The sequence below is a fragment of the Rhinolophus sinicus genome, chromosome 8, assembly GCF_057876585.1.
Source record: "Rhinolophus sinicus isolate RSI-liver-muscle chromosome 8, RSI-T2T, whole genome shotgun sequence".
Classification (NCBI taxonomy): Eukaryota; Metazoa; Chordata; class Mammalia; order Chiroptera; family Rhinolophidae; genus Rhinolophus; species Rhinolophus sinicus.
In genome coordinates this window covers 41963407-41984996 of record NC_142508.1, presented here as the reverse complement: position 1 = coordinate 41984996, position 21590 = coordinate 41963407, and the positions used below count along the sequence as shown (strand labels likewise).

Genomic DNA, 21590 nt, shown 5'->3' with positions numbered 1-21590 from the left:
CATGGTTCCTTCAAAGCCTGGAGGTGATGTTTAATGCTGGGGCTAAAGAGAAAAAGATTAGGTTTGAAGTCTAAAGGAGGCTGGCGCAGGGGAGCTTTCTAAAGATACCTGGATATGGGCTTTAAGGACAGGGAAGATTCACAACTGGCAGAGGATACTGCTTGTAATACCTGTTGCCTGTAGGGCCCCATTTAATTTGGGAATTCTACTTTATGTCAGGATAAAGTTGCTAGATTTAGTAAATAAAAACAGACAATGCTCAGTTATATTTGATTTCAGATAAACAACAAATTATTACTTAGTATGCATATGTTCCATGCAATACTTAGGATGTACATTTGTTTATCTGACATCAAATTTAACTGGGCGTTCTATATTTCAACTGGCAACCAGGCACTATTGGGACTTCAGGAGAAATTGCTCACCAGTCTAGCCACCCTTCCCCAAACCCACATCACACAAGGCCCCTTCCAGAGTGATCCATATATCAGATGGAGGAATTCCTTGGTGAACAAGTCCCATTCCTACGATGATGGCAGCCAGACTGGCTCCCATGATCTTAAGAGGGGCATAAATGAGGCTCCCTTATACCTTGTGGGCAAGACCCCACAATGTCTTGAGCCTGTATCAAGCAACTCCCAAGATGCCCTGCGCGAGCATAATAGGCACCCCTTTCCACAATACTGAGGTAAAGAAGCCAGTGCAAAACGTTATACGAGACAATAAGGACCAGTCCCCACAATGGCCCGCGGCAATTCTTCCCAGGATGCCTCCGGCCTATAATGACCACCTTCCAAGGTGCTCTGTGTCCAAGCATCCAAATTTCCAAAATGCTCAGCGGAGGGTGTGTGACAAAAGGGACCGGTTCCCCACAAGGAGCTAGGATAATCCTTCCTAGAATGCACCAGTCCTATAACGACTAGCGGATAGATTCCAACAACGTTTAGGGGCGGGCGCCCCCTTTCCCAGGATGCCCCAGGACGGCACGGAGCCGAGTGGGGGGAGAAAAGGGAGCCCAGGTCTCGCCCTCAGACTATCACCGCCGAAGACTGCTGCCGGCTCTTCGGTGACGGGAGCCGTCACTCCCATCATGCAGCGGTGCCCGAGAGCCCGCTTCCCAGCATGCCCCGCGCACCTTGATCCCGGACACTCACCGGCTAGGGCGGCCCCCGCTCCGGCTCGGCGGCGGCGGCGGCTGCACGCCCGGGCTCGGCGCCTGCGCTGCAAGTGGGGTAGGAGGGAGCGCGAGGGGCGTGAAGAGCCTAGGGCGCTTGCGCGGCGAGATGGACCATTCCTGGCTCACAGTGTGATTGAGGGGCTATCCGAGTCGTGCCATGGATGAGGCCCGGGCAGGGGGTTCCGGGCTTTGCCCCTCGCTGTCCGGGTTCCCTTGGTACAGTCCGCAGCTGGACTGAACAAGAAACTGCGGGACTCGCGCGTGCGTGAGCGCAGCAGGAACGCGCCTTAAGGAAGATGGGATGCCCCGGGGGTGGGGGTCGCCAGCTCGGCCGGGATCCTGGACCTAAAGCCTACTCATTTGCATAATCTTAGCGCGGGACAATGGGAGGCCTCCAGCGCTGAAAGGGGTTATTTGCATATTCCCCAGAGGCCGTACTCCCGAGCGCAGTGATTAGCATATGTGAGGCGGGGGGCGCGCCTGAGCAAAGCGCGTGCGCAGAGGGGCTACGGACTAGCGCTAAACTGTTAGCCTTGGTTGGGTCGGGATCAGTTTGCATCCGGTGAGGGGGCGCAAGGACCAGGACCCTTACCAACCCTCTCATCCCTCCACCCCCAACCAGGATAAATAATTACTACTCTCCGCAGTGAACAAGACAAACCTGACCCCTAGCCTCCTGGCGCCCCAAAGGAAGGAGGTCCACACGTAATCAGAACTACAACCCCGGGGGGGGGTTAGACTTGGGATGAGTGGAGCATAGGAAGCTGTGGGGGCCAGAGGCGCCCGCCCCACCCTGGAAAGGATTCCAGGAGATGGTGATCTTTAAGCCAAGAATGAATAGAAGCCAACTGGAATGGGAGTCTTTCTGGCAGAAAGAACAGTAAGGGCAAAGAAAGCCATAGAGGCAAAAAAAAAAAAAAGTACATGGTACATGATTTGATTGAAGAAGTGAAAGGAGATAGTATGCCTAGAACCCAGAATTAGAGAGGGGAAAGGCTCCCACATCCTGGAAGTGACTCACTTTTCGGCGTAAAACTCTCCAATGGGATCCCCTTACCCTTAGAACAAATCCAAACTCTTTATTATGGTCCAGGGGCTAGACACATGGTCTGGTCCTGTTTATCTCTGAACTTACCCACCTCTCCCCTTTTTATTCATTCCTGATTAACTCCACTTCCCATTAAACGTCCCAGTCTCTTTATCATTTCAGGCCTTTGCCCTTGCTGTTCCCTTTGCCTGAAAATGCTTTTCCCTCTGATCTTTGAATAGCTGCTTTTGTGCTCACCACTCATATCTTGGCACAGATATCAATCTGAGGGGCTTTCCATGTTCTAAGATAGCACATGGAGATTTGCTTTAGAGAAGCGAATGGGATTGTGGACAAAACAGGATTGATTGGCAGTGAGTTGGTGGTTATTTAAGCTCGGATGAAGGGTGCATGGGACTTCATTGTCCTGTTCTGTCTCCTTCTGTGTGTTCGAAGTTTTCCAAAATAACACGTTAAAATAAAATTGTGCTCTACATCCCCTTCCTCTGCATTTTATCTTAATGGCAACCTGAAATTAAGTTCCTTTTTCCTTCCTTGCTGATTGATAGTCTGTTTCCTCATGAAAGCTTCATGAAAGTAAACATGGAGAGTAAACATGGAGTCACCCTTTTCCACTTTGGGACCTCAGTACTTAGAACAGAACCACATTTCAGATTAGTGCTAAGGGGTCTGAACACCTAACATTTGCCTGTTTTATTCAACAATGGCATCTCTAGACCTTTGAGCCGCACCTGGCACAAAGTAAGAGGTCAATATATTTTTAAATCTAAAATTAGAATCACTTATTTGAAATTTAGATGAATGAAAGAGGAGCCCCAGAATGCCCCAAAGCTAAGGAACTTTGACTTGATCTAGAGATGATGGGGAGGGAGGAAAGTTTTGAGACGGGCAGGCACAGGGCAAGATGTAATTGAAAGCTCCCAGGAGACTGTTGTCAGGGGTGGGGGTAAGCCAGGGGAAGGGTCCAGGCCATGGGGTGGGGATGGGATAGCTGCTGAAGAGGTAAGATTCTGTGACTGGCTGAAGGAGTGTCCAGGAAAAACAACCCAGGTTTCTTGGGAGGTTTAAAGAGCCATTGGTGAGGTAAGGACCCTCTCCTGGCCTATACTGTCCGCCAGCAACCATCGCACTCTTCCTCCCTTCCCTTAGTTCAGTTCCCCTCCCAACATGGTGCAGGTCTAGGGAGAGGGACAGACACACAGCCACACCAAACGCGTGTTCTCTCCTCAGTTTAATGGTGGTTAGTGGGATTGCCAAACCCCCTCCCCATTCCCCTCCCGTCCCATACAAAATGTGTGTGTGGTTTTTTTTTTAAACAAGAAAAGGGAGCAAAAGCCAGGAATGGGGGAGGGGGGCACAATCTGATATTTTCATACAGATTTTTTATTTTTTTAATATATTATATATAAAACCATAGAGACCAACGTACCCCCTAAAATCCTTTTCCTATCCCTGGGAGGGCCTGGAGGAGAGATGGGAAAGGCCCCCCCAGGGGAGAGTAGACAGGGAGACAAATATGGGTGGGACACATGTGGGAGAAGGAGGTGAAGGGAAGGGGAGCCCAGGAACCTGGGAAAGGAGGATTGAAGAAAAGGGTTGAGGCTATCTCCCTCACCACCCCCATCAAAGTTATGACACAAAGACACAGAATCCCTGTTTCCACACCCTCCCCCCCATCCCCACCGTGCAAACATGGCTTTGCAAAGAGGTGCCCAGAGCTCTGTGGAACTCCTACAATGGCTGGCATGGGGTCTGAGACCCCCAAAGAAATCTGTGCTCCCCTTCCCCTGCCCACCCCCCCCTTCCCAGAATCTGATCCCTTCCCTACAAGACCTGGTTCTGCAGCCTAGGGGCCCTGGCCTTCCCCCAGTTAGCTTTCCCCAACCCAATCCCTACTGCCCTCCCTGGACTTGGGGGATCTGGACCTTTGGCCCCTGCCCCCTGGGGGACCCAGGCCTCTGGGACCTTGCTTCTGGCCATTGCAGAGACCTAGGCATCCAACACCCCCATCCCTGCCCAAACGTCTGAGGTGTTAGTGGTGGGGGGAGATGCCCACCATCCCAGACTCTGGTAAATGTCTTTGCAGCTGGCAGTGGGGTGGACCCCAGCCCAAGCCCAGGCCCAGGCCCGGGGTGGAAGTGGGATCAGATGAAGAATTCTTCTTTTCTCTTGTGTCCATCACTGCCATTGAGGAAGGCTTCTCTCGCTTCTCCCTGCTCATCCAAGCCACTGGCCTCATGGGTCAGATAGGAACCTGAGGGGTGACAGACCCGGGGGGCAGAGGAGACACACATGTGGACCCAGGAGTTGGGACAGAAATGTTTGAGAAGAGGGAGACAGAAAGATATCAGACGAAGGAAGAAGGAGAAACGGAACACACAGGGAGAGGGAATCAAGTCCAGGGAATAGCAAAACAAGCAGAGAAAGAGGTAAAGCTGAATTAGGAAGACTCCAAAAGTTCCTGGAAAGATCAGCCCTTATCCTTCTCTTGGTGATATCCCCTTGCTCTGCTCCCAACGAATCCAGTAATTAGGAAGATAATTTTTTTTTTCCAAACCCACGGGGCCTTAATTCAGCTTCAACATCTCACCCTTTAGTCCTGGGCAAAAGACCTGCCCCTTTTGGAATCTTGGCCTCAGGTCCCCCCCACTTATGAATCCTGGGTCTAGGCTCCGCCCTCTTTCGTATCCGGGTTATAAGCCACGCCCCTTCCCCAATCAACCACACCCCTCGCTGAATTCAGGCCCTGCCCCCACTCACCCTTCTGCCGCACTGAGCACCAGACCATGCCCACCAGCACACATATAATCAGAAACACCAATAGCGCCAGGATGCCGCCCACAATGGCATAGGGCACCGACGTCTGAGCCTCTACCACCGCACCGGGGTCTGCCAGAAGAAAAGGATGGGGTGCAGGACCAGTTAGTTCATCAGAGAATGGTCCCAGCCTGGCCCCATCGCTGCCAATCTGTTAAACCATTCCACCCACCACATCTAATAGCGCCCCTTAACATGCCACCTTGTAAACCCTTCTCAGGACCTCGCTCTTTCTTGATGCTCTATTTCCTCAAGGAATGAGTGTTGGTTTATACAAGGCCGCTGAGTCTTTTGCTAATACCTGCCCTGCCTTCCCTCAGCCCACCTCCCAGAAAACAGAAACAGCACATCTGTTTCTTTCCCCACGGAACCTCGGGTCCAAGTTCCTTCTCATCTTATCTAAAACGCTCCAGGTATTTAAAATGCTGAGCTAGGGCCAAACCACTTCCAAAATTCCTACCCCACCATCATAAGCGCTAAACACATAAGGCTTATTTTGTGCTAGGGGCCATTACAACTGCTTTATATACCGAGGGTGTCAAAAAAATGTATACAAGTGGACAAATTGGTCAACGTTGCTCAAGCAGTAGTTCGCCGTAATCAGAAGTGTCTGGACACCAATGGTAACCACTTTGAGCACCTCTTGTAATTGCAGGAAGTCAAACATGACTTGTATTCACCTTTTGTTATCTGTATATATTGAGTATTACAATTTTAATAGTTTCTTCCTTTCTTAAAATATGTATACATTTTTTTGGTACCCTCTCTTTTTAGCTCATATGTCTTCACATCAACCCTATGGGATAGGCGCTGTTCTTTACTTCCCGTTTACCGATAAGGATACTAAGGCACAGACAGACTAAATTACTTGCAATTTAATATTGCAGTATCCTGAACCCAAACGGTCAGTCTGACCCCAGAACTATAAGAACTCTGTGAGCTGTTGACCCCTTGGAATCACTTTGCACAGGCCCTGCCCCACGCAGGACAAGCAAGACGCCCTCAAGGGGCCTCGCCTCTTCTCTGAACCCCGCCCCCAAGCGCGCCTCAGCCAGCTCTCACCATAGACCACTAGCACGTAGAGTGCCCTGGCATGGCCATGCTTGTTCGATGCCTCGCAAGTGTAGGTGCCATTATCTGCTGATACTAGGCCTGGCAGCGTAAGCGTCTCACCGACCGCCTCGGCCCGCTCCGGCAAAGACTCATTCCCGCGATTCCAGCGGATCTGATTTGGCCTGGACCGGGTTAGAGTATAGTGAGAGTTAAGGACTCAGGTGCCAGCACCCAATTCTAACTTCTCAGGAATCTACATATGCAGCATCTCCAAATAAGAGGGTCCGTATTAGCTCTTTCGTTTCAGGGTTCTCCGGCGCCAGAGCTCACCTGGGGTTTCCCGTTACCGCACATGTCAACACCAGTGTGTCTCCCTCCCTCACCACAGCTTGGGAGGCATGGATCCGGGCTGTGGGGGAGTCTGTGGGCGAAGTGAGATGGGAGAGTGGTTATCAGGGTCATCACACCAGGCGAGTAACCCTCCTGGGGGCAGGCGGCTGGCGTTGGGAACCCCACACATCCACCGGGTCCCTGACCACCGAGCACTTACACTGCACGTCCAGCACGTACTGAGTCTGCTTGCTGTGTCCCGAGGGCAGCGCCTGGTTCTGCGCCTCGCAGATGATGATACCACCATCGTCCTTGCGGTCCACACGAAACCGCACTGTGCTCGCCACACTCCAGACCTTGCCATTTTCTTGGCTGCTGCTCACACCTGCCCCGCCCCAAGGAGACACCATCAGGCCAGGATTCCGGCTCCCCCGCCCCTATGTATTTCTCCCCAGCCAATCCCAAAGCAGGTTTTGTCAAGCTCCGCCCCTAACCACAGGCCTCACTTCTTGTCCTCCAAATCTCTCCTCTCCGAACCAAGACCACAACCCTACGTGCCTCTTCCCAACGCCCCTCTCTTTCATACCCACATCTCTCATCTATCAATTAATTCAATAGCTGCATATTGAGTGGCTGGTGTCTGCCAGAATCGGGCGCTCTTCTCCAAGCCCCGCGCACACACAAAGCAGCTTTTCCTAAGCCCGATCTCCAGCAACTTGCCATCTCTCAAGTCCCGCCCCTCACTGGCACCTCTCCCACACCTCTCACCCCACTTCCGGGAATACCTTTCAGCTCCTTGCGGTCCCGGTACCAGCGCAGGACCGCAACTGGGCGAGACCGTGGAACCAGGCAGCTGAGCTCCACCTCGCCGCCCTCCACCGCCTGCTCCTGGACCTCCACAACGGGATTCTCTGGGGCCACTGACACAGGGAGAAAATGGGTAAGGAGGGAGGTTAAGGGAGGCGCCGAGGTGGGCTCAAAGTGACAAGACTGCGGGATCCCAGGGATCAAAGGAAACAAGAGTCCCAGGTGGCAAGGGTGAAAACACAGAGGCCAGAGGTCAGGAAGGCTGGCCATTTTTAGTAAGGCCGGATGTTCAGGAGGTTAAAAACAGCCAGGGTCAGGTCTCAGGATAAGGGATAAGCAGAAGAGAAAGGAGGAGGGCATGGGTCCCAGGAGTGGAAAGTGGTTACCCAGTACAGTGAGCGTGGCAATCTGATGGTGGGTATCCTCCGTGTAGAGCTGGCAGAAGTAGCCCCCCTCGTCTTCCAGGCGGGCATCTGAGAGCCGGATCCGCACCCTGCGTGGGGAGAACTCCTCAAGCTGGAAACGCTCATCCTTCAGGGCTAGAGAGAGTGAATGGGAAGGCATCAACTTGGGGAATCCTGGCCTCAAGAGTCCCACCCTTCCCCCAGGAGCTTAGAGTTCAGCCCTCTGCCTCTTTTCTCCAGCCACATCTATGCGTCTAAGGTGCCCACCTAGTTATCCCCTTGGGGACTCAGAATGATTCAGGCCCTCCCACCCACAGGACTAGGATTCCAGACCCCCAGCTCCAGGCTTCTTGAGGACACAGGAGTCCAGGCCTCCAGTCCCGTCTTCCCTCAGACCCAGGGGTCCACAGAGTCTCAGCTCTGTCTTGTTTCAAGTCACAGGAATCAGGCCCCAGCCCTCCCCTCCTTCAAGACTCAGGATTTTGGGCCCCAGCACTCACCGCGGGTGCCATTGAAGAAGAGAGTCTGCCGGGCTGGGTTCTGAATGACAACTATGGAGCCATCATACTGGTGCAGACGGCAGGTTATCTCGGCAACCCCACCCTCGGCCACTGTCACATTTTCTGTCTGTACTTCCTGTCCTGTCCCTGGACCAGTAGACAGAGAGACAGGATGGGAGACTCTTTGAGGGCTGCAATTCAATCTTTCTCCTTCTGTTCCTCTCCAATCCAAACCTCCAACTCCTCTCCCTTCCCTGTCATTCAGTTCATCACACCCAACATTTCCTGCAGGTTGGAGTCCAGGAGATGGACTCTAATGGGGCAGCACAGGGCACACTAGGAACCCAGATTGAAGGGATACCACTGCCTACAGAGGTGGGTGATCAGAGAAGGTTCTGGAAGTACTGCCTACAGAGGTGGGTGATTAGAGAAGGTTCTGGAAGTAAGCGCCATTGAATTCACATCTTGAGTAAACAGGAGTTCACCAAGTGTGGGAAACTCTTATGTGTTCACCAAACCCCATCTTTCACACCTGGGCACAATTAGTGTACAGAGATGGCCTCAACAGTCTTCCCATCCATGTGCATGCCCTTTGTAAGGTGACTTTGCGATTCCCCCCATTAAGAAGCCACTCTGCCCCTTGACTCTGGACAGGACTTGTGACTTCTTTGACCAACAGAATTTGCTGGACGTGATATTATATGAATTCTTCAGCCTAGGCCTCAAGAGACCTTGCTTCCCTGAAGCTGTGGGGGGAAGATGCCCAAACTAGTTGAGGATGAGGGACCACATGGAAAGAGAAGCCCAGCCAACAGCCAGCACCAGTTGCCAGCCATGTGAGTGAGGCCATCCTTGACCATCCAGCCCCAGTGAGACCACCAGGACTGCAGTCACAGGAGTGACCCCAGTTGGGAAAAGAGAAGAACTGCCCAACTGATCCAGACCAAACTGCTGGCCCCCAGAGTCAAGAGCAAATAACATGTTTGTTTAAAGCCACTAAATTTTGGACGATCTGTTACACCACTAAAGTTAACTGGTACGACACACGATTAGGCTACTTTTCCCAGGATTCCTTGTACTTGGGGAGGGGGGCACATGACTGCTTTCTGGCCAATGGGGTGTTGGTGGAAAAGAGAAACACATCTTCCAGCCTGGCTCCCCTCACATCTTTCTTGCTGGCTGAATGGAGAGGACAGGATCACAAGTTGAACAGAATCCAGGGCCCTGACTGACTGCCCCCGTGTTCTGCCTGCCCAGGACTGTAACATGAGTGAGAAATACACTTTTTGGTTAAACCATTGAGCTTTCAGGGATGTTTGTTATAGCAGTTAAGCTACCCTGATTAATTCATCAGAGGAACAATTAGTAAGAGGGTGTTCCCAGCATAGGAAACAGCCTAGAATAAAGCTCAAAGCTGAGATTAATCATCAGCATCACCATCATCATTGTCACCGTCATCTGCAAAACAATAATCACCACAGTAACTGCTTATTAGGCACTTGCTGTACCAATCACGCTCAGTGCTAAGAGCATTACCTATATAATTTCCATTTAATCATTATAATATCCAAATGAGGTAGGTACTATTATCAATCCCCAATTTTTTCCCAATTCCTATTTTATAGATGAGAAAATTGGTCCAGAAAGAGAAAATGACTTGCCTAAGGTCACACACAGCCTGAGAGTGGCAGAGCCAGGATCTGTATCCAGACCTGATTCTGTATCCTGCATTCACATCCACTCCTGTCTGTGGGTACAAAGTGTGCAGCACTGGTGAGGGGTTGTGGAATGTGCTAGCAGAGGGCCTCAAATGCCAAGGTAGGAGATTAGCTTTTATCCTGAAGGCCAGTGGAGGTTTTGAAGCACATAAGAGCCATGTTCAGATCTGGTTATTTACCTTTAAATGTGGGATAACTATTGCTTCATGTCTCTTACAGTTTCTCATTCATTCATTTGAGTATTTCCTGAGCAGTAGGTATGTTTTCTGGGACTGGGTGCCTAGAGATGAGTCAGATGAGATCCCTGTCCTGGAAAACCTTCAAGATTTATGGGGAGGTAGACACAAATCACTGTAATATCCCATCAAAAGTGTTACGTTCCCTATAAGAACGATGGGTAACCTGGGGCTGAGGGGTGGAAAAGATTAATTCTGGGGGATGGAGGCAGAGACAGCTAGCTTCCTACCCTGACATCCGTGCTTCCCTTTCTCATTAGCAAAAGAACCCTGATTGAGTTTTATGGTTGCCCTATGTCTAGCAGAAAGAGATATTTCCCAAACTTTCTTGCAACTGAGTGAGGCCATGTGATAAAGTTTTGACCAATTAGACATAAGGAAAAGTGTCATATAGTAATTTAGGGAGAACTTCCTAAAAAGGGGGGACAAGTCCCTTGTCTACCAGGTCACCTTTGTGCTGCCTGGAACTAGGATGTGATGCCTAGAGTTCTGGCAGCCATGTTGGACCATGAGGACAAGGGCAGTATGGATGGTGGAACCAAGAACTGGAAGACGCCTGGGTTTCAGGCAATGATGGAGAGCTGCCATAAAAGCCCTAAATGCATACTTCTGGATTCTTTTGTGTTTGAGTATAACTCTTTGTGTTTTTAAGCCACTATTAGGGGTTTATCTGGCACCTCCTGGAATATCAAGCTTAATATGTCCAATCCTTGCCCCAAATATTTTCCTCTCCATGTTTTCTCAATCTCAGTAAATGTCACAACCATCTACCCAGTTGCTCAGGCCAAAAACCTAGAAATCAAGTTCTCACTCTTTCCCTCACTTCTGACATCTATTCCATAAGCAAGATCTATCCATTCTACCTCCAAAATATATCCCAAATCTATTCACCTTTGTCTATCTGTTCTATCATCACCCTCATCCAATGACACCATCTCTTACCTGGACCTTCAAGAGCTACTCATGGGTCTCCTTGCTTCCAGGCCTGCCTTCCCCCCAGGCCATTCCCCACACAGCAGCCAGACAGATTTTCCAAAAAGGGAAATCAGATTAAGTCACCTCTCTGCTTAAAGCCCCCCGAAGGCTGCCCATTACATTTTGAATACAATCTAGACTCCTTCTCTGGACTTCGAAGGTGCCCTGGCCCCTCTGGCTGCAGTGCCAACCCCCCTCACTTCACTCCACCTCATTGGCTTTGATATCCCTCAAACACCTGATCTTGTTCCCACCTCAGGGCCTTTGCACTTGTTCTTCCCCCTTGGTCATCCCAGGACTGCATCCTGTTCTCACTCAGATCTCTGCTCATATCAACACCTTTTAGGAGTGACTTTCTCTCCCCATCCCTTCACCTCCAGAACATTTCCATTTCATCACCTTTGTTTTATTTCCCCAATGGAAATTTCATGGAAATCATTTTATTAATTTGCTCACTTCTTTATTATCTGTCCCCCATGAAGCAGGGAGATAAGCCACTGGGCTTACTGCTATACCCCTAGTGCCTAGAAGTGTGTCTGCTAATTCATAAATGTCTGGGAGATGGATGAATGAATAGCATGTGTGAGGCAGGATCTCATTTCAGCCTCACAACGACTTTGTGACATCACTGTTCTCAAACTCCTGGGTTGATCCCAGGTACACAACCTGCCATCTGTGTGACCTTGGGCAAGTGCCTAACCTTTCCCAGCCTCAGATGTCCCACCTATAAAATAGGGATGATGCCAGTGCCTGCCTCATAGAAATTCAAGACCCCAACCCCCTCCCAGCCCAGTGCCTGCAGCTCAGGGAGCCCTCTCTGCAATGCTGCTGGTATTACAACCTCCAGAAACACACCCCTGAACACTGAAAACTGGCCTGCTGCGCATTCTGGCACTTTTAAAAAACATCTTGAAGCCTATCCATGGATCCTGGACCTCAGGGCTAGCCCCCCATTTTACAGATGTGGAGAATGAGGCTCAGGTAAGTCAGTGGCAAAAATGCAACATCTCCAGAGAGCCACCAGGACCTCTGGATCTGCCCTCGCAAATTTATCCCCTGCCCTCTGCTTGTGGGTGCACATGGGGTGAGGGTGGGGGCTTTTGTCTTATTCCCTCCCCCTCCTGAGGAGTCAGTAACCAACAGTGTCTGTGCCTGGAATATTAATGTCCCAGGAGCTTTTGTTTCGGGGTTGGGGGGTGGTGAGGAGGGACTTTCTGGTCAGAGAGGGGTTGAGCTTTTGGGACTAGGGCACTGGCCCTTTAAACTGTGTTGACAGTCTGGAGTCATCACAGGATGGTGCCTGGAAAAAGGGACAGGGGAGGGTTTGGGAAAGTGTGCCTGAGCAGGTGATGCGTTGAGACCCAGAATCCGGCCCTCTCCTCCTAGATTCTGGGATCCAGCCCCGACTACCTCCTCTGCCGGGATCCAGGAGGCCAGGCTCCTAGAGCCCTCCTTCATCAAGACTCAGGAATCTGGTTCTCAGCATCCTCCTCCCTCAAACCCAGGAGTCTGGGCCTTCAGCTCCCTCCTTCTTCAGGACCCAGGAGCCAGGGGTCTAGAGCAACAGCTGGTGGATGTTTCCACGGAGACTAAGCGGGATGGGAGAGCACTTCCTGGGTCCTGAGTCAGCGAATACCCAAGGGAGTCTCAAGGTCACAGTTCCGGGAAGGTCACAACCACCCCCTCTGTATCCGCTCCCCAGGGAGCTCATGGCATCATGCTTCCTTCCCCCACTTCCTCCCCTAGGGAGGTGGTACATCCCTGTGTTCTAACTGAACCCCCCCTTAGCCCCCCATCAATGGCGGAGTCCGAACATCCTTGCACAAAGCATCAATTCTTCCCCAGCTCAGCCTTGTGAAGGCGCCTGTATTCAGGACCTAGGCATCAGGGTCCCAGCCCCTCCTCCCTCAGAAACCTGGAGTGGGACCCCCGGCTCCTTCTCTCAGGACTCAGGAGTCTGTATCCCCATCCCTCCCTCCCTCACGACCTAGGAGTATGGACCTCCAGCCCCCTTCTATCTCAGAATCCATGAGTCCAAGCCCCCAGCCCCTCTTCCCTCAGACCCAGGAGCCCAGGCCCCCAGCCCTTCCTCCCTCAGACCCAGGAGTCCAGCCCCCAGCCCCTCCTCTCCCAGGACCCAGGAATCCAGACCCCCAGCCCTTCCTCCCTCAGACCCAGGAATCCAAGACCCCAGCCCCTTCCTCCCTCAGACCCAGGAATCCAAGACCCCAGCCCCTTCCTTCCTCTGACACTCATGTCCAGGACCCCTCACCTTCTCCTACCTCAGACTCAGGAGTCGAGGACCCCAGCCCCTTCCTCTCTTGGAAACTGTTGACTCCAGGTCCACAGTCCTCAACCCCCAGAGCAACAGTCCTGCCTTCCCCCAGCCCTCCATCCCCTACTATCTGGGGACCAAGCATCAGGTGGGGGCATAGGGGAGAGTCAGCAGCCTCACACACAAAGTCTCCCCTGTGGCCCCCACGTTCCTGGGATATTCAGAACTCCCTGGATTCCGGGCCTCAGGCCCAGCCAGGGGGTGGGGGTTCCCCCTGGGTATGGGGTCAGGGGAGGAATTCCTGCTCCAGGAAGGGTGCAAGCCTGCACTGAGTGCTTACTGTCCTATCCTCCACCCCCAGTGCCCTCTATTCACCTCCCTCCCAGAAGAGCCCAGGCTCTGCTGCTGCCCTCTTGCCCCGCTGGATGCCTGCGGAGGAGCCTTGGTGCCTGGTTCCAAGAGGCCCTAGGGACCTGGGGTCTGCACAGGCAGGAACCAGTGGGAGCTTGGGTCCTGGTGCCACAGGCCATTGGGCACTGGCAAGTCTGACTGTCTCCAAGTCCCCCCCCACCCCACCCAGACAGAGAAAGCTGCCTTTGTGTTCCCCAAGACGGGGACAGGCCAGGCTCGCACGACATTAACCCACCCAGGCCCCAGTCCGGCTGTATCTAAGGTCTTGCAATCATTGCAGAATCTGACCCCAGCTCTGGAGACTCAGGCATCTAGCTCATGGGTGGGTGGGGGTCAGTGACAGAAGCCTCCAAAGACCTGGACCCTGGGGTGACTCACACTGGAGAGAAGGCCCCCCTGTTCTCAGAGTGGCAGGTCAGAAATTTAGCAGGAAAAAGTGAGTCACTTGGGAGGAAAACATTATTTGGGATGAACAAGCTCCCCTGACACAAGGCACCCCCAACTCCAACAGCCTCTATCTTTTCTTTGTATCTGGATATCTGTTTCCTCAGCCCCTTTCTGTTCCATCCAATTCATGGCCTGTGCATCTCTGTGTCCGCCTGTATGCATCTCTGGGCAGGCAACCCATCTCTCTTTCTCTCTTCCTCTCGCCTGCCCACCCTGGACACAATTCTTTCTTTGGCATAAATCTCAACATCATCTTCTGCTATTCATGGCAGATGAGTGAGCCAGGAAAGAGAGACTATGTTTTTCAAAGGAAACAAATGGACGCCATCTCCCATCTCCACTCCTGCTAGCTGAGCAAGGTGAGAGGAAGGAGGCTGACCAAGAGAGAAATGTGGGGACTATGGACACCCCCTGAAATCTGGCAGCCAAGGCCATTCAGAAATATCCAATGAAAAGGAAAGCGGGCAGGGCCCTCTGAGATCATGTACTGCAGCTCCCTTACCCCATGCTTTGCAGCAGGGGAAAGCGCGGTTCCGAGAGGGACAGAGGCTGACACAAAATTACACCAGACAGGTCTGGTTCTTCAGCTCCCAGTCCAGAGCGCTTGCCAGGACATCAGCTCTCTCCCAACTTATAAAGCCCAATGCTTGGCTATTTAATTTAGAGAAAGTTTATAGAAGGGATTAGGATACCAGGAAGTAGTAACTTTAAATTAGGGACAAACATGTAAAGCTACCTCCCAGAAGTGCTGGAGAAAAGATTCTTGAACTGGGTAGGGGATCATCTTCGGGCTGTCTTCTGATTCTGACACTCCAGCGCCCGCAATTCTAAGCTGTCAAGATGCAGGATCTCCAAGAGGCCAAGATTTCAGAATTTTGAAGTTGTTAAGAAGCTAGAGTGCTAATGGCATCAAGGTTCTAGAATTTTAAAGGCATTAAGATTCTAAAGACTGGGATTCTAGGCTCCTAAAGCGGTCAAAATAGCCTCAGATTCTTTGTTTACTGGAATCATTAGTTCTAGGATTCTATGAGGTTGGGTTTTAGGGCCTAAAAAATGGAGAAAGGAAAATAAAATTGGATGGAAATGTATCCAAAGCGCTCATCTGGGAAATGGTGACATGTTTGTCGCAAAGAAAGGAGGTAAGGGTCTGAAGCGATGGCAGAAGACTATGGAAGAAAGCAAGGTAGAGGGTGAAAGGTCAGCTTTACCTCTCGCCTTGTCCCAAGGAGAGGGAGGCTCTGCCTCAAACCCTGGGATAGGGAAGGATAAACAGCACCCAACTTGTCAGAAGTCTTTTCGGGGGTTCGAGCTGGAGTTCCTTCCCTTTCAGATCATTGAATTCAACATCCTCTCTTTACAGAAGGTGAAACTGAGCCCCAGAGAGAGAAGGGCACTTGCCATCAGCTGCTGTGGCAAATGGCAAGAGCCAGGATTTACATCTAGGCCCCCATCCTGTGCCATCTGGTTTTGTACTCCTCTCCCAAATCTCCACAGAACATCCAGCCCTCCTGCCCGGCCACCTCCCAGTCCTCTGTTCCTCCCAAGAGTGGCTTTACCCACTCAGGGAGGAGGTGACCTGTGGCAGGTTTGAGGCACACACAGTCTGAGAGTGTGTGTGGGTGACATTTCCTGACCTTGTCCCCAGTCTCAGGGTCACCCTATCTTGGAGGTCTCCAGCTTTTCAGTGTGTGATAAGGGTATGTGGATGGCTCCCTGGCTGTTGCTGTTCTGGACGGGGGCTTCTCTGTAAGTCATGGCCTGGGTGTGCGAATGGGTGGGGAGGGGCAGCGTTTGGGAGGCATTTGATGAATCCACGTGTGTGCCTACATGCTGAGGTTTGCCACACTACCCCCCGCCTACACATACACATTTCCCTCCAGGGCCCTTTAGGATGCCCTGCCTGACTCAGTTCCTCTCCAGGGGCACATAGGGATAGAGAGATGCAGGAATGTAGGATGGAGATGGGGATCCCAGGATGGAGGTTGTAATGGTAGAGAGGGGAGGCAGAGAGACAGGGGACAGGGAGACAGTGGGACAGAGAGAGGAGGATAGACAGAGGAATGAGATAGATAGGTGACAGAGGGGGGCTAGAGAAACAGGGATGACAGAAAGATAGGGGACAGGCAAACAAGGGATGGGACAGAGAAAAAGGGACAGAGAAACAAGGGTGACAGCGAGACAGGCAGAGAGGGAGGGCAGAAATACAGAGGGACAGAGAAGGGGGAATACAGAGGATGATGGGGGACAGAGTGACCCACTAAACAGGGACAGAGTCCAAGGGACAGAGGTGGGGGACAAAGACAGGATATAGAGGTGGGGGACAGGAAGGCAAGGAGAAAGGGGGACAGAGAGAGAGAGACAGGACTTCGAGTCTGAGGGACAGAGGACAAGGGTAGGGGGACAAGGAGAAACACTGACGGACTCAGAGACCAGCAGACAGAGGGATGCAGAGAGCGGACAGAAGGACAGCAGGACCGGCCCGGAGAAGGCGGGCTGGGGGCGGGGGTCTCGGGCCCTTTGTCCCCGCCGGGATCCGGGCCTGTGCAGGGTGGGGGAGCTGCGGCAGGGCGGCTGGGGCCCGCGCCCCCTCCCCCGCTCGCGGTTCCCTGCTCCCGGCCCGCGCTGCGCTTTGTCCCGGGGAGGGGGCCCGGCCCGGCCCCGCGCGCATTGTTCGGCCTCTGCGGCCCCGCGGCGCCGGGGCTGTCACCGCGGCCCGCCCCCCGCCCCAGCCCAGCCGACCCCGGCACCCGACCCTACCTGGCCCAGCCGCGGCCGCCCACAGCAGCAGCAGCGGCCACTGGAAGCGCCGGGCCCGGCCCATGGTACCGCCACCGCCGCCGCCGCCGCCGCCACCGCTCGCTCCAGGCCCGGCACCTGCACAGCCCGCGCCGCCCGCCCCGCCCCCTGCGCCCCGCCCCCTGCCCGCCCGGGGGCGGGGCTCCAGGGCCGGGGCGGGGCCAGGCTGGGGAGGGAGGGGGAGACGGCGAAGGACAGGCCACAAGACCCCGGGGAAGGGAGAGGCACCCGCCGGGAGGAGGCGGGGTGGGGGGGTGCGGCGCCCAGAGGTGGGGGAGATGCGGGCAGGCGGGGCGTCCAGGGGTGTGTGTGAGCGGGACAGGGCTGGGGAAAATATGAGGTGCCGGTGAGGGCAGAGGTTGTGGTTGTTGAGCCAAGAAATGAGAGTGTGATGTGAGAGGGTAAGAACATTGCGTGAGGGTGAGTGTGCATGTTCAAGGTGAGGGTGTGAGGGTGTTGTTGGAAGGCTGTGCGAAGGTGCAGATGTTGTGTGGGGGTGAGGGGCAGCTAATTCTGTGTGAAGGTTTGGATGTGTGTGCGGGTGTATGCGGGTGTGTGGAGTGGAAGTGTTGTGTGAGGAGAGTGTGTGAGGGTGTGAGCATTGAGGGAGAGTGTTTCATGGCAAAGGGGTGTGAGAAGTGTTCTGTGGAAAGGTGAGTGAGGTGAGTGAAAATGAAGCTGTCACAGGAGAGGGAAGGCAGCAGCCTCCTGTTTGGGCAGGTCCAGGACGTCCCAGGGCAGGGCTGGGCTGGACTGGAATCAGGTCCCACCCTCCCTCCTCTCTTGATTTGTAAACCCCGTGTCTCGGCAACATTACCCATGAGGGGCCCCCAGAAAGTGAACCAACTGGAAGAAAGCCTGAGTCCTGAGCCCCAGGAAGGGAGAGGCTACTGTGGACTCCTCCTGGGCCCTTAGCGTCCAGCTACCCCACCCCGCTTCCCTGCTTTTCCTGCCCCACTCTCTTTGTGTCATCTCTGTATGCCCTTCCCACTTCTCACCCATCATTTGCGCTGACTCACCCCTCCAGACTTGGGTCCCTTCTCCTTCCTGGGAGTGGGTTTCCCTGAGCCCATTTCTGTGGGACCTTGTAGATGTGCTGCAAGATAATCACCCTTTGGACCCAGGAAGAGTAGGAACCATGGAAGGTAGGAAACCTCAGCCTCTCCCATGCCTGTTTGACAGTCAGGTAAATTGAAGTATGCCAACTTTGAAAATCCTTGCTCTTTTTCTCTGTCACTACCAGAATATTTTACATCCACTAAGGGACTTCAGTTCCAGAAACCCTTTCTACCCTCAGTGCCCAGCTCCCAGCATCCTCTCTGTCCTCAGGACCCAAGCTCCTATCAACCCCTGTATCCCCAGAACCACAGCTCTGAGAGACTCCTTTTCCATTCTCAGCTTACCTTTCTGTAAATTGGGGAAAGAGGTGGTCAGGCTGGATCACCTCTAATCCTTCCAGGGCTCACATTCTCTGTGTTAGGATAGGTAGAATAGAAGTGTCCAACCTGGATTTGGGATATTGGGTTGGAGGTAGCTAAAAGTTGTCTTTGCCCCATGGGTCCATTTGCCCATGGCTCTAATTGTCTCTTGTTCCAGGTGCAAGGCACCCTGGGAGATATTTTGTTTCCCATCTGTCTTGTTTGGGTCCCACCATTTATTTCATCTGAGGACATCGTGAAAGTGGTGGTCCTGCCCCCATCCTACTCCAGGGTACTTTACCTGTTAGGGTCTTCATGCAAGTGACAGCAAATCCAATCCAACTGGCTTAAGAGAAAGAGGATAGTTTCACTTATAAAACAGTCTTGGGGTTGGGGGTGGTAGCACAGAGTAAAGGGAGTATGGTGATGGAAGGAGAACTGACTCTGGGTGGTGAGCACACAATGTGATATATAGATGATGTATGATAGAAATGTATACCTGAAACCTATGTAATTTTACTAACCATTGTCGCCCCAATAAGTTTAATTAAAAAAGAAAAAAGTCTCACATATGGCTGGCTTCAGCATGGTCTGTTCAGCTATCTGTCCTCAGGATAAATGGCTCTCCTCACCTTACATGATGGCTGACAAATAGCCTTGGGGCCACACTCTTCCTCACATTTGGGAGGAACACAAAGAGAAATAGACAAGACAAATAGACTGAGAGAGCCAGACTGAGGGAGACTGAGGGGGAAGAGACAAAGGGAGAGAAGAGACTTTAAGAAGCTCTTCAGGAGAGAAGGAAAATATTTACCCACAGAAGCCCCTAGAAAAACCTTCAATTGTGTCTCATTGGTCCAGATGATGCCACCTGCCCATCACTGAACCAATATCAATGGCCAGGGGATGAGATTACACTGATTAAAGTAGACATAAGCCAAAGGCTCACCCCACCCCCAGGCCAGAGGTGAAATCAGCTTTCCCAAACAGAAATGATATTAGGGAGACAGCTGCTGTGCCTGCAACTTGAGGGGAGGGGAAGGGAATGGTCTGCATACCATGAGTTGACCATTCTAGAGTTTTTGAAGTCATGGGATGGTGCAGGGTTTGTTAGTTTCTCACTCAGTGTCATTCTGTGAGCTAATAGGAATACATATTTGGTCTTTGCCCCCAGTTCCTGGCACAGAGCTCCTGAAACCCCTGTAATTTCTTGGGTGATAGGAGTGTCTTTTGTTTTAATGAGGTGACTCTGGGTGGGCTCTTGGATGGCTCCTGGATAACGGCTGGTCATCTGGAAGACCAAGCCATGGTTAGAAGCTTGGAATTTTCAGCTCTGTCCTCTTGAGAAGGAAGAAAGGGAGTTAATGACCTATCATGCCTATGTGATGAAGCTTCCATAAAAACCCCAAAAGTATGGTGTTTGGAGAGCTTCCTGATTGGTGAACACATACAGGTACTGGGGAGAGTGATGTGCCAGAGGAGGCATGGAAGCTCTGTGTTCCTTCCCACATACCCTGCCTTACACATCTCTTCCATCTGGATGTTCATCCGTATCCTTTATCATATTCTTTTATAATAAACTGGTAAACATAATTGTTTCCTGAGATCTGTGGGTCACTCTAGCAAATTAATCAAACCTGAAGAGGGGGTCATGGGAACCTCTAATTTATAGCCGATTGGTCAGAAGTACAGGCAACAACCTGAATTTGCCATTGGCATCTGTAGCGGGGAGTGGTCTTGTGGGACTGAGCCCTTAACCTGTGGGATCTGATGCTATCTCCAGGTAGATAGTATCAGAATTGAGTTAAATTGTAGGACATCCAGACGGGGTCACAGAGAATTGCTTGGTGTGGAGAAACTCCCCTACACACACACACACACACACACACACACACACACACACACACAAATTGGTGACCAGAAATGTGAGTATGGTAGTACTGTGAAAATAAAGGTGACACTCAGGAGAAAGACACAGTAGGGAAGAACTGTTTTTTTGTTTTTTGTTTTTTCCTATACAGGAGGAAGACTGGGTGTTTTTCCCTAATACACATTCCCTCTGCCTTTGTTCCTTAAGAAAATCCTCATTTTGGTCAGGCATCTACCATTCTTTAAAGGCCAGATGATGTGCGGAAGCCCTAGAAATGGGGTCTGAATATACTTTGCCAAATATTGTGGTTCCATGCCCCCTTTCCAGTGATTGTCATAGGCATGGGTGTATGAAACAAGTCAGGCGAATAAAACATGAGAGTAAGTCAGCCTGGAAGTTTTGGGATAATTTTTCTTTGATTTGAAAAAGAGACCCAAGTAGAGATGGATGGCCCTTTGTTATTGCCTCTGAATGTGGGTGTGACGTCTGGAACTGCAGCGGCCATGTTGAGGCCAGGAGGTGGACAAGCCTGAATGGATCCTTTGGGACATAGTGGAAACATTGAACTAGTCAACCCAGGGCCTGCCCCAACTCATGATCTCTTGTTCTGTGAGGTAATCAATTTCTTCTTTGTTTCAACTATTTTGAGTTGGGTGTCCTGTTACATAAAACCCTGGCCACCATATTGCCTGTGAGTCACACAGAATACATCGAGGCAGCCCTGCATGCAGATGAAAACATTCTATGTGACAGTTTTCTTTTCCAGTTGCTCCCCCATCCTGTGGTAGGATGTCTCTCACAGAGGTTGTTTTCCCAGCTCTGGCAGAGTGGGTGCATACCATGAGCACTGCAGTTCTCATGGATGCCTCTTTACAACCTGAACAACTGTACACGGTCGCTTTGAGGTGAACTTCTCTGGCTATAGCAGTGGGGGTCATAGGCAGGGCCCTGCCCCAAACGGGACCCCATCAGAGTCTGTCCGCTAAAATTTTAGAACCAGGACTCAGTAGTTCTTGGTATTTGACGTTTTAAAGGCACCTTTTGGCTACTATGTGTGAATCAGGAGAAAGAAATCTGTGGAGAGACGGAAAAATAAAGTGGAAGTTCGCAAGGGAAGCCATACATTCAGAGACAGAGAGATTTTGCAAAAGGAAGACAACCTTGATTTAAATTCTGTTTCCTGTCCCTGGTGAGGCCTGGAGACCTAGCTCTTGCTTGGATTCTAAACTTTCAATAACGTTGTCATTTTTGCTTAAGTCAGCTTAAATAGATTTTACTTCTTGCAGCCGAGATTCCTGAACAAAAACT

General features: G+C 51.8%; 1 protein-coding gene and 1 long non-coding RNA gene across 2 annotated transcripts; one reads left to right on the top strand and one right to left on the bottom strand.

Annotated features, from left to right (window-relative positions):
- Positions 1–3439: 3439 nt before the first annotated feature.
- Positions 3440–17115, bottom strand: CADM4 (cell adhesion molecule 4). The gene is made up of 9 exons (XM_074314216.2): positions 16956–17115; positions 8137–8283; positions 7619–7771; positions 7211–7345; positions 6646–6810; positions 6426–6516; positions 6105–6277; positions 4986–5114; positions 3440–4479 (listed from the first exon to the last, which is right to left on the bottom strand). The coding sequence occupies exons 1-9, from the start codon at positions 17017–17019 to the stop codon at positions 4370–4372; spliced, it is 1167 nt and encodes a 388-aa protein (XP_074170317.1). The 5' UTR covers positions 17020–17115; the 3' UTR covers positions 3440–4369.
- On the top strand, positions 7242–9431 carry LOC148757554 (uncharacterized). The gene is made up of 2 exons (XR_016021999.1): positions 7242–7365; positions 8851–9431. It is a non-coding gene; the product is annotated as an uncharacterized LOC148757554 (long non-coding RNA).
- Positions 17116–21590: the final 4475 nt, after the last annotated feature.

Excerpts from the sequence above, each read along its gene's own strand:
- CADM4 (XM_074314216.2), bottom strand. The coding sequence starts at position 17,019 with ATGGGCCGGGCCCGGCGCTTCCAGTGGCCGCTGCTGCTGCTGTGGGCG. Across the intron at positions 6,517-6,645 it reads GTACGTGCTGGACGTGCAGT|ACTCCCCCACAGCCCGGATC; the intron begins GTAAGTGCTCGG and ends CTTCGCCCACAG. Across the intron at positions 5,115-6,104 it reads CTACGTGCTAGTGGTCTATG|ACCCCGGTGCGGTGGTAGAG; the intron begins GTGAGAGCTGGC and ends TTCTTCTGGCAG.